The following is a 16,960-nucleotide window of genomic DNA, read 5'->3' on the forward strand; positions in this document are numbered from 1 at the left end:
TAGTATTGCTTTTGATGTGTATGGGATGACTACAGAATTATATCAGAAGAATTATTGGAAATATGTACCCTCATAGGGACAACATGGCACCCTTAGACCATGATTTAAAATATTTATTGTATTATAAAAACAAAAAAAAGGAAATCATAGGTTTTGTATTAATGAAGAGACTTGCTAGAATCCAGGCCATAGCTGGATTTGTATCACTTTTTTTTTTAAACCAATCTCTGCTAAAGATGAGAAGAAAACTCAAATGCTAATAATAGCAATATATGTGCATAAATGACATCTTACAAAGTGTTCAAAATTCTTATGGTAGTCACACCTCCAGGTTTTTGAACAGATGGAGAAAAAATGTGGACCTCTGAAGTGACCTGCGTCTTTAGTTTTGAACTATAACTTGTAAGAGTCCTGCTGGGGGAGATAAGGTAGTGATCAAGGTAAAAACTTAAGAATACATTATAGTGGAAAGTATACATAAATATGCAGTAGTATCAGCAACAGTAAATAATAATTTATACTAGATGATCTGAAGCAGCTTGCGATAGCTGAACAAAATTGAAAACAGAAGTACACATCAATAAAAATGTATTTCCCTCACTAATTCCAAATCTAAGTCCCATCTGAGTAAACATTCTCAGATTTCTATTCAGTATACATAAACTAAATTTTACATTTTTTTTTTCACTTTCAAAAAAAATATCCATATTTATAATTAAGATCAGTTATTCTGAAGAATAGCATTGCTACTTACTGGGATAAAAAAGCATCATGGCCAACTACTGTTACCCCACGTTTGACTCCGGGGAAAGCTGTTTAAAAAAATAAAATAAAAATAAAAAGAATCATAAAGAATCATATAAAAAGAGAGAACATAGACAAATGACTAAGAATGTGTATAAAGAAATGCTGCAATCAAAAGGCATTCATTAAAATTCCAAGGAGGCAACAGGCCTACAAAGGTGGTGGTGAGAAGAAAAAAATATTATCTGAGATAAATATAATCAGCTCTCTAGCTGATATAATTCACCATAAGATACTTAAGGAAAAGTCAGTGTGGTCTCTGTGCTGTGACTACCTTCAAGAGTTCTTGATGCATTCAAGAAGACTGCTATTATAAGTATTAAAAATAAGATCAGGAAGCAAATGAGTTAGCATAACAAAACAAGATGCTGGAGCAAATTATGAAATAATTTGAAGCACCAAAAAGATAAGAACAAACAAAAAACTTGTGTTTATCAGGAACACTGTATCAAATGTTCTAATAAAATAAGTAGCTTATCCTCCAGCAGCAAAGTTTGTATCTTAACAAGATTCTATTGTTCCTATTATAATAATAGCATACTAATTTCATACTACCCATTTTCTTCATCCAAATGCTGTGTGGAGCCAAATCAGTTATCTACAGAAGCTTTAAGAAGTCAGCAGTAACCTCTTTATCATCAGAACTTTCTGTTGATGCTACAGATAAATGTAGCATCAACAGAATCAAATTAATCTTAGAAGATCCTGCTTTCGTTTGCCTACTTGATTGGCACTGTATCACCTTTACTTCTGAATAATCAGAGTTCTGCATTGACTAATTCATTAGTCTGCCCAAGATCAATGCTCAGCTGTCATGCCTACAATTATGTTTGTCATACCAAATGCTACTACAAGATTCAGATTTTTCTCATGTGTATTGCTGAGTGTACAGGGTACTCCTCGATGAGTTCTATATCCAGCTCATTCGCAGAATTCGCACTGAGACATAAAGGATAGGAGAACAAGATGCAGCATATGGTAAAGTGTTAGCTGGCAAAATGTCATGCTAATTCAATACCTTTTTTTTTTATGTTTTGAAATTTCATTTTGGTTAATGGAACAGGTGTATTCTGTTTCCTGTGAAACTAGATAGAGAAGTCAAATGGAGCACTTAAGATGTATAACCAAGGGCTTGAAAAAAAAAGAGAAAATAATGACTGTATTTGCAGTAACTGAAGGAGCCATCAAAAAATGTGTCTGTTTGGACTAAACCGCAGGACTGGAGACTTCACAAGAAAGTCTATATATAAACAAAACGATACTTAGGAATATAGTAAATGTGAAAAAAAAAAAAAAAAAAAAAAAAAAAGGCCAAAACAAACAAGCAAACCCAACCCACACTTACTAGTTAGATGTGGTTGGTATCCAAATGGTCACAGAGTCATACTCAATACACCTAGCTTAAGGTTACAAGCTTTCATAGGGTATTAGGCTGTCCTTCTATCTCCCAACTGTTGCAGCAGGCAAGTTTTTCATTCTCTGAAGATAAGAAAATTGTCATTTTCCAAGTTTGGATTACCAAATCATTGTAAATGTTAATTTTGTTCCTTTTTGTGACATTTGGTCTTTCTGAATTGTTATCCTGACAGTAACTTAATTGTACAAGTGAAGAACATGCACCATCGATGGAAAAGAATAAGTTAAAAAATAGCAGTGTGAGCTAATGGCTTGAAGCAGTTTTTCTTCAAGTCATCCATTGAGCCTGAGTGTAGGCATGGAGGGAATTTGAGAAGATGATACAGGAACAACATATTCAGTCACAGAAATCTGGATTTTTTGCAGTTCTGTGCAGCACTGGTTAAATAGCTTTTACCATTTTCTTTCTGACTCTCTATTTCCCTGGATAACTGAGTTGAAGTTGTCCCCATTTCTTAAAGAAATGAAGCTGATAAAGCTTCCCTGTTTGTCTGTATTGTGTTTTCATAACTTTTCAGCCTATTGGCCTGATCTGCTCTCCCCTCTCCTTGCCTGCAAATGTTGGTCTCAAAGCCCTACAACTTCCATGAATACTGGTAGCTAAAGAGAGGAAAACAAACCCTGATTTGGTGCTGCTGCTGAGGCAAAGGTTGGCTATTTGTAGCCAAAAGGGAAAAAAAAAACACAAACAAGTGAGGTTAATCAGCAACTGCACAGCAGCAAACTGATAAGCACACAGTTATGGATAAGCAGCACTGGTGATTATATTAAAATTACTGAAGAGATAAAGAAATGGGAGGGAGGATGAGAGAAGTGAATGTTACTGTCACAAAGAGATATGAGATGCAAACCTGTAGCAAATCAGGATTTCTTAGTTCCACAGATCAGGGTTTGTGTAATCCCCTAGAACTGCTGTACCTTAACGAGATGACAGAGGAGCCAGCTCTGTGAGCTGTGGGGATGTGAGCAGGGCTTCAGGAAACACCTCCTGCACCTCGGCTGGGGAGTCACCAGCCTTTGGTTCCTCATTTAGCACTCCGTCTCTTCATAATCTCCCCCAGCGAAGTAAACCAAGAAGCTCTCTACAGAATGCTATAACTGATGGGACCTTCCCAAACCGCGTGCGTGACAGCGGGCAGAGGCTGCGGTGTGAGGAAGTACACGCTATCACCGAGGCGAGCCCTGAGCTAGGGCTCCGTCATGCAGACCCCGCGGGGCACCGGACCGGGCGCAGGGGTCTGCGGGAGGCGGCAGTGAGGGGGCGGCCGCGCCGGGCGCCAATGGCGGCGGCTGAGGGCGAGGCTCCCTCTGGCGGCGGCGCAGCCCGCGGCGCCCTCCCCGCGGCGGCGGTCGGCGTCTGGGGCCGGGCCGCCCCGAACCCGGAAGCGGGCGGCGGTTGGTGTCGGTGCGCGGCGAGCGGGGCCGGGCGCAGGATGCGAGGCGCCGCCGCCGCCCTGCCCCCTGCTCGCTCGCAGCCAGCGCCCGAGGAGGAGGAGCAGCAGCGGGAGGAGCGGCCGCATTCGTAGGAGCCGCCGCTGCGGTAGAGCATGAGCGGGGCCGCGGAGAAGCAGTGCCCCGGCGCGGGGACTCCCGCCGCGGCGGAGAAAGCGGCGGCGGCGGCCGGGGCGGACGCGGGGCCGGAGCCGCCGCCGCCTTCGATGCTGAGCGTGGACGTGACCGGCTTGGTGTCGCAGTTCGCCAGGAGCTTCGTGCTGATCTTCCCCGTGTACGTGCTGGGCTACCTGGGGCTGAGCTTCAGCTGGGTGCTCATCGCCCTGTGCGGGCTCTTCTGGATCCGGCGGCACCGCGGCGGCAAGACCTCCCGCCTGGGCCGGGCGCTCGCCTTCCTGGAGGACGAGGAGGAGGCGGTGCGGCTCAGCGTCTCCTCCGCCGATCTGCCTGCGTGGGTGAGTGCGGGAGGGAGGGAGGGAGCGCGCGGCCAACACCCTTCGGCGCTTCCGAGGCGCTCCGAGCCCGGCGGGCAGCGCGACTGCGGGGCGGGCCGGGGCCTCGGCCCCTCCTGCGGGCAGCGGCTGGCTGCGGGGATGCCGTACCCGGGGGGCACGTCCTGCGTGCGGCGACGTTGGGCGAGCCCGGGGAGCATCCCTCCGGCCCGGCATCGCGGCCCCGCCGCCGTCAGCCCGAGCCCGGCGCTGCTCCCCGGCCCGATGGCAGGCAGGGCTGCCCCCGCTCAGTGAACTTCATCGCGGGGATCCGCGCGTCACCCCGCAGATGTTGTGAGGTCCCCGTGATGCGCACTGGAAAAGGAGCGTTTTCTGAGAAAGTTGAGATTGGAGGTGACAAATTCAGTGTCCGAGCTGTTCTGCATCTTCAAATAACGCGTCCCTTAGCGGTAACAGAAAGACGAGGTGGTGGTTCGAGTGGCTTCAGGGCTTTGCTGTGAGGTGCGCGGTGGCCTCGTTTGTGCTGCGCTGTGGTTGGTTGTGAAGAGCTTCCTTGGAAAGTGAAATCCTCCTTTGAGGTTTGGAGCTTTCTAATAAGTCTGCGGAGCTCGTGTTTTTTTAAGTTTAGTTTTTAGCTGAAACGGCTCCAAAGCTGAATACCCTTTCTTTGTAATTTTTATTTTGGTGTGTTAACACTTTTTTTTAAACACGGCGTACAACCAACTACCTGGCAGCATTCATCCCGGCCTGTTCTGCCATAGTAACCTGCTGTGCAGAGCTTGAAGCTCTCACCAGCCTCGAGGGTTCCTGCTAACTCTTCCCATGCGGTGTTGCTGCTGGCTGCTCCCTGTTCCTCTCTGGCAGCCGTCTCTGCTGGGTGCAGTGACCCCACAAGAGGCAGGGCTGCAATAACTGTTCCAGCTGCTGTTTTCACATGGTCAGACTTACACCTGATGTGGCCCAACCCAGCTCCAATAAGGAAGTTATGCAAGTTTTGGGCATCCAGAGCAGATACAGTATATAGGTGAAATGGGAGGCTGTTTGCTTCTGTTTTCTTGTGTCTTTTACCTGAGTTCTGGGGAAATTTTGTAGTAAAGTGGGGGCTGTCTTTAAAAGAAATGAGATGGGTTTACTGCCTGGAACTGAAATGCAAGTCTTAAATTAGAAATCATAGAGGTAATGTAAGAGCTGTTGGCTTTTTTTTTTCCCCCTCTTTATAATTTGTTACTTTTGATAAAATGGCAATTAATTCTTCTGCGGAGTTGTCTGAGTACCTGAATTTAGAAAGGGGCCTCTTGATTTTGGATCTCTGCCCACAGCGTATGTTAGAGAGAAGGATGAGTGCTGGCTGCAAACAGCTGTGTATCATCATATAGTGAGAGAGCAGCTGATCGATAGGCAGGGCTTCCCCTGAGTATGGCCTTCTGATACGTCAGTTGGCAGATGTAGATCACCTTTTTTTTTTTCCCCTTCTTTAATCTTATTCTCAGATTTTAAAGACCTCATTGGTTCGTTTTGTTTTTTTGTTTTGTTTTGTGTTTTTTTTTTTGTTATGCTAACTGTATGCTGTATTCTAGAAGTATCTTGCAACCAAATAAGTGTAGCTTCCAGATTACATACAATCTGGAAAACAGAACAGTTTTGAGGACCAAGGGACTACTTAAATCAAAAGGGACCCTTGATGTCTGCTGTCAAAGTCATTAAGCTCTGTGTGAGTCTTTTTGCTGTCTGTGTAACCTGTCTTGGACAGGTTCCTTTTCCTTCTGTTTTAAAGTTATCCTGGAGACTCATTAATTTCAGTCATATTTCAAGCAAGAGATACTACATATATATATGTCTGACATCTCTTTACTATTGATAGGTTGCTGTTATCCAGTTTATCTGTCTATTTCAATGCAAGTTCCAAACTGAAGTATACTCTCTTGGTTTCTAATCGTGGAAATAAACATGATTCTGTGGCTTCTGCCAGGACCATGAGAGCGAGCAGCATGAGTAGGGGCAGGAGCTCCAGCTACCTCGTCAATAATATGGTGATTTTCTCTAATAAGCATACTGAGAGGAAGATGTACCTTCCATCCTACCTAAGCCATGGTGTGCCTGCACTTGATCAAGCCTGTGTATGCACAGAAAGCATGTGATGGTGCTCTGTCCTGCCAGAACTTCCCATCATTTGTTATGGAGACCATTTCCAGCTCCTGCAGCCACTGGAATAGGGGTTTGAGGTCACCTGTGTGCTCCCAGAAAAGGGCTGCCAAGACCCCAGGTGGGAAGCTCAGCTGAGCACTGGCTCTGCAGCCCCCTTCTCATCCTGCAGGCTGACATTTGAGTGTTATGCAGGCTCTGGGACAAAGCACTCCAAGTAATTGTTGTCTGACCTCATGAAGTACCTGATGGTCTTTATCTAGTCCTCATGTAGGGAACAACTTGGTTTGTTCTGCACCCACCATGCCACACAGTCATAGTAAAGCTGTTAGAGACAAGGATCAGGTAGGTGACATCGTCCTGACTGTGCCCACAGCCTGGATAGATCCAGTGTGATGCCACTTCCGTCACCCTGGGCTGGGGAAATGCCAGGCAGAGCTGGGGAAATGCAAGTGGTGCTGCAGAGATGGACACTGGAAACTGATGCCAGCAGCCCCACATCATGACTCAAGCAAGATGAGATGATCTAAGTCTTGATCTAGCAGCTGGCAACCCTGCCTGTGGCAGAGGAGTTGGAACTTGATGATCCTCGAGGTCCCTTCCAACCCAAGCCATTCCATGATTCGAAGCCTGGCTCAACATTCCAGATCTCCCAGACATGCTCAGCTGGAGTTCAGGCATGAGACCAGTCTAGACAGACATCTCACTGATGTCACAACTCCTCGGGACCTCCCAGTCAGTCACTGGGTCCTGTTGCCTTCCACCTTGGTCATTTTCCTTTGTAATGGTGATAGATTTGGGAAAATAAAAATTGCACATTTACCTTTCCACAATCAGTTTCCTGTAAACTATTTACACTTCCTGAAAGTCACAGTGACATTTTTTTGCATGTTCTGATTTGGACACAGTATGAATTGGTGGCAATTGATATGTAAAGGTTGCTTTTTCTACCAAGTGCTGATAGCAGGTTGTTTGCTCCCTTTTTTGGGGAAGAAAGAAAATAATAGCTCAAAGTTCAGTTGCTTCTGTATGTGCCTGTGCTAGGTATGCTAGGAACATGTTGCCTACAAAACTGTGAAGTTATTTGTATTTAGCCCTGTGTTAGAATAATATGTATATACTTTTTTTCCCAAAACCCTTCTATGAACTTGTCAAATACTCCAGTTATGTGGTCAGAGCAATGAAGACTTCAGTAATAACTGGTTTATACTGATAACTCGGTATGTTTGTGGAAGAAGAAACGTTAGAGCTGTAACTGCAGAGTCATATCCTGTACTGAGTGACATCTGCAGAGTACAGAGGATAGAGGTGGTGATGCTCTTACATCTGTTTGGCATAAAGAGTTCTGAATGCTATAGAATCGAACTTGTGAACTGGATCTTAGGTTGATAGTTTAGGACAGGAATCTCCAAAGACTCCCTACTGATATAAGTATGTACTCAGTATGTCTGGTAAACAAATGGATTTCTGCAATGCCATGTTTGTTTATTAATTCCCATTGAACAAAAAGATCTTTCTCTCAACTTCTAATTATACCTTCAGTTAATGCTGTTACTGCTGCAGCTGTAGGAATTATAGGTGAGCTTTTATGAGACTTTCCAAAATAGAAGAGAGAGGCTGTAAGACATTGCTATACATCCCTCTCATCCTCTCTCCAAATGTTTGTTATGTTAGATTGCCTTTCCTGAGCAGTGGTTTATAAGAAAAAATTACTTCTATGTATGGCTACTTAATGCTAAGCTGGATCTCATGATGTGCTGATGTTTATCAATATGTCAAACACTGTAGAAAAATATTAACCTGAAAGTAATAGTTTGATTTTCTGAACTGTTTTTGGGTGCATCAGGCCTTCTAAATGTGTGTTTATATTGTTGGTTTTTTTCATTGTAACAAATTGATATTATCTAAGTTACTAGTAACTGTTGGAACTACTTCAAATGTATTCTTCAAATGTGCTGTTTGTCTGAATAACTGAGGAAGGTGTATCTTTATTTTATCTTCATTCAAGTCTGCCAGTGCTGTTTTCATGCCTGAATAGTTTTTGAATATAGGGGTGGGGCTGACTTTAGCTGTATATGGAGAGGCAGAAGTCATACAGATCTTGGCAGTGGAGACCAAAGTTTTACAGAAGGGAGCAGAGGAACCAAGAGTAACCGTCAACCTTTTCTGCCTCTTCTACAAGTTTCCTCTAGCTTTATATTACTGCTGCTTGAGATTGTTGACACATCACAGAATGTAGTTGGATATGCATTCCATTCTTTTCCTTTTTTTACTTTGCATGAGGGCTTGTTGGTAAATAGAAAGGTTACTATACAAATATTTACATACTTATAATAATGAAAGCCTGCCATAGAAATTTTGAGTATTCAGAGCAATTCTTTAGTGTCCTGTTCCTGTATTGTAAAATGAAAGAACAGGTAGTGTTTTGTTTCTAGTAAAATAAACATCTTTGACTTAAGCTGCAATATAAATCAAATTAATTATCTCCCATTTTCCCAGCCATTGCTAATAATTGCACAGAAGTTTTCTAATTGCTCAAATTGCCTTTGGCAAAACTTGTTTTGAACTTTGCAGCAATTTCTTGCTGGCCATATGTCTGTGCTGAGGTGTGAGTTTCTGGAAGCTGCTTTTAAAACCTGTTTTGAAATGAAGTTTTAAAAGAATGCAGTTGTTAAATATCCTCTGTATTATCTGAAAGCTAGTTTGGTAGAGCTTTATACTGTATATCAGGTTCTGAAAGCAGCAATAAATGATTATAAACTAACATGGATCATTAGATTGGTGTGGTTCGTCATACAGATGCAAAAATCTTTTATTTCTATTGCTGTTGCAGAATTACCTTTTATAGATTCCATTGTATTTGATGCTAGTAATGTGGATAGTTGTTCTGAACATTTTTAGCCTGCTACTGCTTTTTGCTAGGGAAGGTGAGAATGAACACCCCACCAGGAACTGAGGAGCTAGCAGGGGACAGCTTATGAGTTTGATGTAAGCGTGGCAAGCAGAACTTGAAATATATGTAGAGCTGCATTTCCATGAACTGCACTTCTTCAAAGAAAAATTTAAATCCTTATCTTTGTATGGTGTTTGTGAACTCTTACTGAAAATAAAGGATATAGAGAGATGGATTATTGAACTGATAGCAGTGGTTGATTCTTTCCCCATTGGACTGGAATGAGTCCAAATTCAGCTTTGTTAAGATGTTCCATTACAGAGGTGAATTTCAATAATCAGGATTGTAGAATCTAACATACTTTGGGTGGAAAAGGACCTTAAAACCACCTAGTTCCAGCCCCCCACCATGGACAGGAGTCTTTCCACCAGATCAGCTTGCTCTAAGTCCTTTACTGACTTCTGGTGTGTTCAGTAGATACCCTGGTCTGGCTATATCCATTCCATTTGCTTCAGCTTCTTAAGGTACTTTCTCCTGATCTGTCTCTCATTCCTTAGCATATTCCTTTATTTCTCTTAAACTCATAGTGCTTAAGAGAAATAAAGTGAGCTGTGTCCCATCTGCTCTTGAATTTCATTGATAAGGTGTTTAAGGGGTGAAGGAAAGGTGCTCTTCGGCCTCTTTGCAGAGTTATTTCATCCTCATCCTCAACTCAATTCTAATTTTTATTCCTGCGTAGTTCTTGCCAACCTTCGTGTACCAGTCTGTTGGACTTGTGAAGTCTTATTTTCTTTGCAGCTTAAATGCTGCAGCCTTTTTTCAGTTTTGCTCTGTTCCATCTATGTGCTTCCTGTGATACTGTTAAAAGAAGAACAGTGGGAGTTTTCAAGCTTCTTCCCATTAACAATTCCTTATTCATGAGAATGTATATAAACAGCATCCCTAGTTTTTATATGTAAGCCAAGTCCTGCTTTTCTCTGTGCCCAAATAAGCTTATTCCAGAGAGAGTCAGGGAGTCCAGCAGTTAAATCAAAGCAAATGATTCTGCAGTTTCAAAATGAAGTAAAAGTGCACTCCTGACAAAAAGCATGTCCTGCACACAGTTGCATTTTCCCACTGCCTTCTTGTGCCAGTATTAGAATTTACTTGGCCAACTAAGCACAGATTTTTGCCAGGTTGAGCATTCAGCTGGATTGTTTCCTGGAGTTAGCTTACTGTGCTGCCACATGAGTGCTGTTGCCTACAAAAAGGAGGATGTGGAAGTCTACGGTCAGGTTTGAAGTGAAATGGAGCAATAGCATGCGTGAAGTGGACTCTCAGAAACAAGTGGCAAATTACACTGCTGAGATGTTTTTGTGGGAAGGTAAAATACGCACTTGGAAAATTTATAATGTCAAGTTGCATGTCCAGGTTCTTTGATAACATTTAAACATACTTAATTATCAAATACAACAACTGTGGATACTTCAAGCCAACTTCAGAGTCAGCCCTGTATTTAGTGGGATCAGATGAGCTCCAGAGGTTCCTTCCAGCATAAATTATTCTGTGGTTGGTTTTGTTTTAAGTTACCATTTAATTAGCTTTCAGTCTCCAGCTGCAGCTTGCAAATGATAAGAAACCTTTTCTGCAAAAAATAGCAGCATTTGTGCTGTGTTGTGGTTTAATCCAGCAGGTAGCTCACCATCAGTCATTTGCTCTCTTCCCAGTGGGATGGAAGGGAGTACTGATGAAAAACACCAAATAACCCTTGGGTTGAGATAAAACTATTACTAAGAGAAAAGGAAAAGAATAATAGTTATGATAACATATACGCATATGTAGATGAATGTATATAACAAGTGATGCACAAGCAATTGCTCACCACCTACCAACTGATGTCCAGCTAGCTCCTCAGCGAGTGGAAGAGAGTGAGATGAACTCCCACATCCCTTCAAAACTCTTATAGTGTGGAATATCCCTTTCGCCAATTTAATTCAGCTCTCCTAATTCTCCTTCCTCTCAGCTCCTTCTCTGAGAAACTGGAATGGCCTTGGCTCTGTAAAGCACTGCTTAGCAGCAGCTATAAACATCTCAGTGTTATCAACGTTGTTTTTCACCTGGAACCAAAGCATACCACGCACTCTGAAGAAAACAATCCATCCCAGCTGAAACTAACACAGTTTGGTTATGTGTTAAGAGTACCATCAGAAAGGAGTAGATGGAGGCTATCTTTAAAGAAATGTTTTGTTTGGAAGGTAGTACAACAGTAGAATGTTGAGATGGCTGTCAGCTAAATAGCTAGTATTAAAATTCTGTGCAGCAAATTGCTAAAACACACACAGTTTTCAACGGAACTCCAGTTACATAAATAACCTTCCAAAGCAGAGCGTTGCTGGATAATGAGTCATTGCGCTGAGTTTTGTCTGCTACACCCTGATGTGACTGCAGAACTCTCAGTAACAGTTGAACACTGGAGATGGGGCTAACGGTGTTCAGCTGGAGCAGTCTGGAATGATGCCTCAGGAAGTCATTACTGGAAATATGGAGCTGGTTTTGCTTGGCTGAAAATAACCGTCATGTGACAAGCAAGCATTACATTGTCATTTCGCTGTCCTTATCATATAGCAGCAGGGTCAGGTTTACATTGTAGTTCAAAAGCAAGCGCTTTCACTGGAGAGATTTGTACTTAGTGTAGATGGAAAAGGGTGGGCAATTTGTTTGCTTGAATTGAGGGAATTTATTTTTTTTGCATTCCTTTGGATAGATACTGGCTCATGTGATTTACCCAAACTGAAATAGTTTCTTTGGGGAAGGTTTGGAAGATGAACACAAAATAAGAAATTAAATGTATTTGCAATCCGTTGTCCATTGTATTCCCTCACTTTCTGCCTTAATGGGAAGGTGGAAAGGAAACAGGTGCACTTGCATAAAATAAATTAAATATATATTTTTAAAAAGTAGTGTCTCCCAATTTAATTTTTAAAAGAACCCGTAAGGCATGCTGAAGGTAGCTGTAAGTCCTCAGGTTTTGATTTGAATTAGTCCTGCACTATTGGTCCACACCTCTGTTCTTAAAACCTGTGCCGTTCAGTTTGTAATACCCTGCTGAAAAGAAAACAGCGTGGGAAGGATAAAACCTCAAGTAGAATTTGTCAGCTGAGGCAGCTCTTAGTTTGCTTGGTTTTTAAGCACTGTTGTTGCTTCTTTGTAACACGTGGTCTGAAAAGAGGTTTCTATGCTTTCTCAGATGCCCTTCTTCACACAATGTGTTCTATAGGCTGCTAACTTGGTTAGCTTTGAAATACAGTAGTGAATTCTGCTTGTAATTCTGTATGCAAAAACTTGACGAGAACTCTTGTGGCATTCTGCTGCTGGGAGAAGAATTACGAGCCGTGCCCTGAGCTGCTTTCTGCAGCTTCATAGAACAAACTCTCCAGATTTGTTGGTAGTGAGCAAGTTTGATCTGTCTGCATGTTTCCAAGCAGGCTGTCGTTACCGCAGTGAATGTGTGATACTTCAAATGAAGAAATGTCTGTTCTTATTTTGTTTCCTTTCCCTCCTCCTCCAGTCTGTTGATTCATCTTGTTAATTAGAATGCTAAATTATCTTGGATGTGTGCTAGGAAGTTGTCTTAGTCTAGTAGTGAGTTTTATGATGCTGACTAAATACATATTTTAAACCACCGTGTCCCTCAACCAATTACTTTCTCCTAAAATACTTGAACCAGAAAGAAAACACTTTTCCACTCGCCCACTCTCTGCCAGTTACATGGCAAGAAGCAGCCAGGAAATGGTAAGGTGGGGAAGAGGGAGAAATCGGCCTTTTTGTCATTTGAATTGTATGTAGTACAAGAAGATTTAATAGTGATTAATTAGATGATTAATGCAGTGATTGACAGGTTAACTGTAGTCTCATGATCACTTTGGTTTGTCTTTTAAGGAAAATATTTGGACTTCAGAATGCTTTTTTTTTTTTCCTCTCTTTTCAGGGTGTGGTACGTGTGAGCTCTGCTTTGATGTGAATGTGCTTCAGTTATCCATCTTTTTTCAATAACCTAAATTTTCTCATTCCTGTTTTGTTCACATAAGTCTTTTATTGCAGTAATTGCTTATTTACCAGATTGCCGACATATAAAACTTTTGTAAAAGTTGCACATGATAACTTCTTGTGTCTGACCCATGTAACAGAAATCGTTTGCCTGCAGTACCTTTGTGTTTTCATAGTGTTGCAGTTGTAGTCTGTGAAGTTTCTGTCCTGTGTGTTCTGTCTGAGTACTCTAGAGTATGGTTGTGAATAACAAGAACGTTACCAATCTGTTCATTCTGGTACTTTGATGTGCTAAAAAACTCCCCAGTAATTTTTTTTTTTCCTTTTTAGTTCATTAGATCCAGTCAGAACCACAGTCTTGATTTGGTTCTCATATAAAAATAAAAACCTTAATTTTCCCGTAGGAGAGATGAAGAACTACAAAAATGTTATTTTAAAGCAGTGTAGATTGGGACTTGTGTGGTGTTTTCCAGAACTCTCAGGTTGGTTTTAGTGTACCTGCTTCCTGTATCCTGAATGTTGTGTTTTTCTGGCACTGCTGGGAGGGACCTCTGTGATACTGGTACACTGTAACAGCCCTGCTGGCAAAGCTGTCACTGGAAATACAAGTTGATAGTTGATATAGCTGAAATTGGGTGTTCTTGTGTTTGTCTTCACCTTCTTCCTACGTCTTAAACCTTTCTAAGTTAAGTCTGCAGAGGGAATTTGCACAGTGTTACTCTGGATGTTCAAGCAGAACTGGAAAGGAGTTGTGGTGGGTAGTTCTTATGGAGCTAGTGAATGTGGGACTCATTGGGCAATTTTTAAAGATGTTCAAACATTAACTCAGGAGATGGGTGATAGGAAACCAGAGGACAGCGTTTGTTAGTGCTGGTGGAAGGCATCCAATCTTTCATCTTCACTTTAAGTGAATCTGGTATTTGCCATGTTGAATATTTAGGAGGTATTTTCTTCAGATATGAAGTGGAGATGTTCCTACTTTACATGAAACTCTCTTCAAGGGATGGAAATGATCGTTGCTTTTGCTTACGGTTGCTTCAAAGCATTTATAATATCAGTTCACATCTGTGTTCTCACAGTGCCAGCTGAAAAACTGTTGGATATTTTCAGTTCAGCTTTTGACAAGATAATAGAAATAGATTCACTTGACAGAGCAAAATTTTTAATTATTACTAAAAGTAATGGATTTGAAGCTCTGACAGATCACTTTGGAATTTCCTCTACTGTAAAGGTCTGATTTGTGCTTCCTATGTAACACAGGAGCCTCAAGATTAGATGTAACCCGTGAGAGATGGTAAGGTCATTTGTTTTCTTGCCTGAGGCTTGCAGTGCTTAGGGAAATGACTTTTCTTTTTGCCAGTCATCTTGTGGGTTTTGCATGTTCTTGTTTCTTCTTCCAGCAGTCAAAGCGATGAAATCCAGCTCTGCTTGTTATCGCTGTGATTGATTGCATTGCATAGCACATGGAAATAACATTCCTATCTGTGGTACTCTGGTGAATGCAATGTATAAGTAAAGCTGTTACGCCGTGACCTCCCACTGAATAAGAGAAATGGAAAAAAAATAAAATAAAACCAAACAGATTTGGGACAGCTCAGATTAGTCAATGACAAAGGATTTGAGATGTCACTGTTTGAACAGAAAGTAACTCTACTGAGCCCCCAGGGACAAAAGTGAACATGGATAATGAAACACTGCAATACCTATCTCAAAGATGGTGTTAATTTTTTCCAGTATTGTTTACAAGTCATTTGATGGAAGGTTTCTCCATAAGCAAACAAATCTTTGACTGTGTTGTGAAGACAGAAAGTTTTCAACATAGTTGAAACAAAAATCATTTGTAGGTAAATGCTTACTGACTATTTGATGTCCTGAGAATTTTTCAAACGTGTTGACCAGAATCGGGGCTGTGTTGCACGCAGCAAGTTGTACTGGGCACTTAGAATGGCACATTTTGACTTGCATCACTGTATGCCTTTTATAATGGAAATAAATGTGCTTTTTTTTCTTTTCAGAGGCTAGTTGTGTTTGAAAAAGCCTTCCATTGAATTTCTCAAAGTACTTTTTTCAGCTGGAATGATATAACTACAAATTAATTACTATTTATGCAGATCTCTGAAAAGAACTGTGGCATTTTACTCAGGAGATCTGATTCCACTTGAACTGTCATCACTGCATTCTTCTAAATTCAAGTAATATTTTTTGCAAGAAAGTTATTACATGTGATAAAGATCTGCATACAGACCAAAGTTAGACTGCTGAAAGTATCTATTAATCATAATGGGCTGGGATTCAGGTCTAAAACAACACAACAGTAAAAGCTGTTGCCAGTTAGCACAAATAATGACGTTTGCTATAGCAAACAGAAATATGAATTCATGCTGCTGAGCTTGGGCACCTCATTCTAGGGATATAAGCCTCTCTGCCATCTGTCTTTAGTCAGTGTGGAGGAGTGAGGTGCATTTTTTGCAGGAGGTCCCCTTTCCTCTTTGCAGTAAGAACCTGGAGTAATGAGGTCACAGCTTCACTGCTACTTTTACATGCTTAAAATCAGCAATCTGGGCACAGCTGTTGGATTTTAATTAATTGATGTAGTAAATAATCTCTTATAGAACTAATAAAAAAAAAAATGATGAGCACTATAGCACAGTATCCGTTTTAAAATCTGTTGAGAGTTCAATGGTGACTTTGAATGCATGCATAAGTTTACTTATGCACAGATGTATCCCGTGTCAAGAAAACTACAGATGAAGGATGATTCTGCTTTGGAGCGGTTCAATTAAGTGCTGTAGTTATTCTGTCATTGTCATGTGCAAGATTTCCTGATGCCAGATTCTAGGGAATGAGGGGTTGATTTCTGGCAGTTCAGGCTGTTGTGTTTAGTTGATAGAAATTTCTAGTACTAGTGCTCAGATTGTTTTTAGGCATAAGATATTTGGTTTCTGTTTGAAGCTACACTTTACTTAACCTAAGTTTGGACACAAGTCTGCATTCACCTCAGACTTTCTTTGTGATTAATAAAAGTGTCTTCAGAGGTCTCTATCTATGTTTCAAGATGTGTATCTTCTGAGGTCCTTTTTTCTCTCTATTAGTGATAAAGCAGGTGCAGGTTGCCTTGGTTATTGTTGAATGTGTAAAAGATACAAATTTAATGATGTTTTAAAATAGCTGAGCTTAGAAAGAATAGTTGTATCTTTAGTGTTTTGTGATAAGTTTTTTTCATGGTTCTTTTTATGATATGGTAACTCATAATGGACACTGAAGAATGTTTTGATGCAGACTGAAATGATACAGCTGTAGTCAGATGTTGATTTCTGAGCTCCAAATTTACTACTCATAGCAGTATTTTTTTTCCCACCTTGGTTTTGTTGATTTATAAAGATTTGAAAGGAGAGTCAAGTGACCAAGTGTAATGTTGCTGTGTGCACAAATCAAAGGGTCAATAGAGCAGTAAATATCTAGGAATGTTTCGACTGTACTATTGCAACCAGTGGTAATGTCTTGGAGAAAAGGTGCTGCACACCCAGTGGTACCCATTCACTTATCGTCTTCAGTCCTGCATGGGGAGCCCTGTCTTTGTTTTTGCTGAGTGTGGAGTAAATGATATTGCAGACTCAGGAGCACCTGTCCAGTACTGCTCATGTTTTTGGAGAATTGTAGACCTTGTAGTGCTTTGGAGAGTGTTTTGTTGTTCGATTCATTTTGTGATTAAAATTATTTAAGATTTCAAGAAGCGTTTGAAGTTCTTGAACTCCCAGTTTGTCACTTACATATA

At 41.3% G+C, this 16,960-nt stretch overlaps 1 protein-coding gene across 3 annotated transcripts in view; it reads left to right on the top strand.

The window, feature by feature from the left end:
• Positions 1–3,595: 3,595 nt before the first annotated feature.
• Positions 3,596–16,960, top strand: part of ESYT2 (extended synaptotagmin 2) — a 66,366-nt gene continuing 53,001 nt past the window's right edge. For 2 of the 3 annotated variants that reach the window (XM_031615971.2, XM_031615972.2), the window contains exon 1: positions 3,597–4,127. In XM_031615971.2, the coding sequence (XP_031471831.1) occupies positions 3,768–4,127 (360 nt within the window). In that variant the 5' untranslated portion in view covers positions 3,597–3,767. Of the gene's footprint in view, positions 4,128–16,960 lie in introns of all 3 variants that reach the window. The other variant, XM_090143134.1, reaches the window with a different exon arrangement.

Source organism: Phasianus colchicus, chromosome 6, assembly GCF_987193195.1.
Source record: "Phasianus colchicus chromosome 6, bPhaCol1.hap1.1, whole genome shotgun sequence".
Classification (NCBI taxonomy): domain Eukaryota; kingdom Metazoa; phylum Chordata; class Aves; order Galliformes; family Phasianidae; genus Phasianus; species Phasianus colchicus.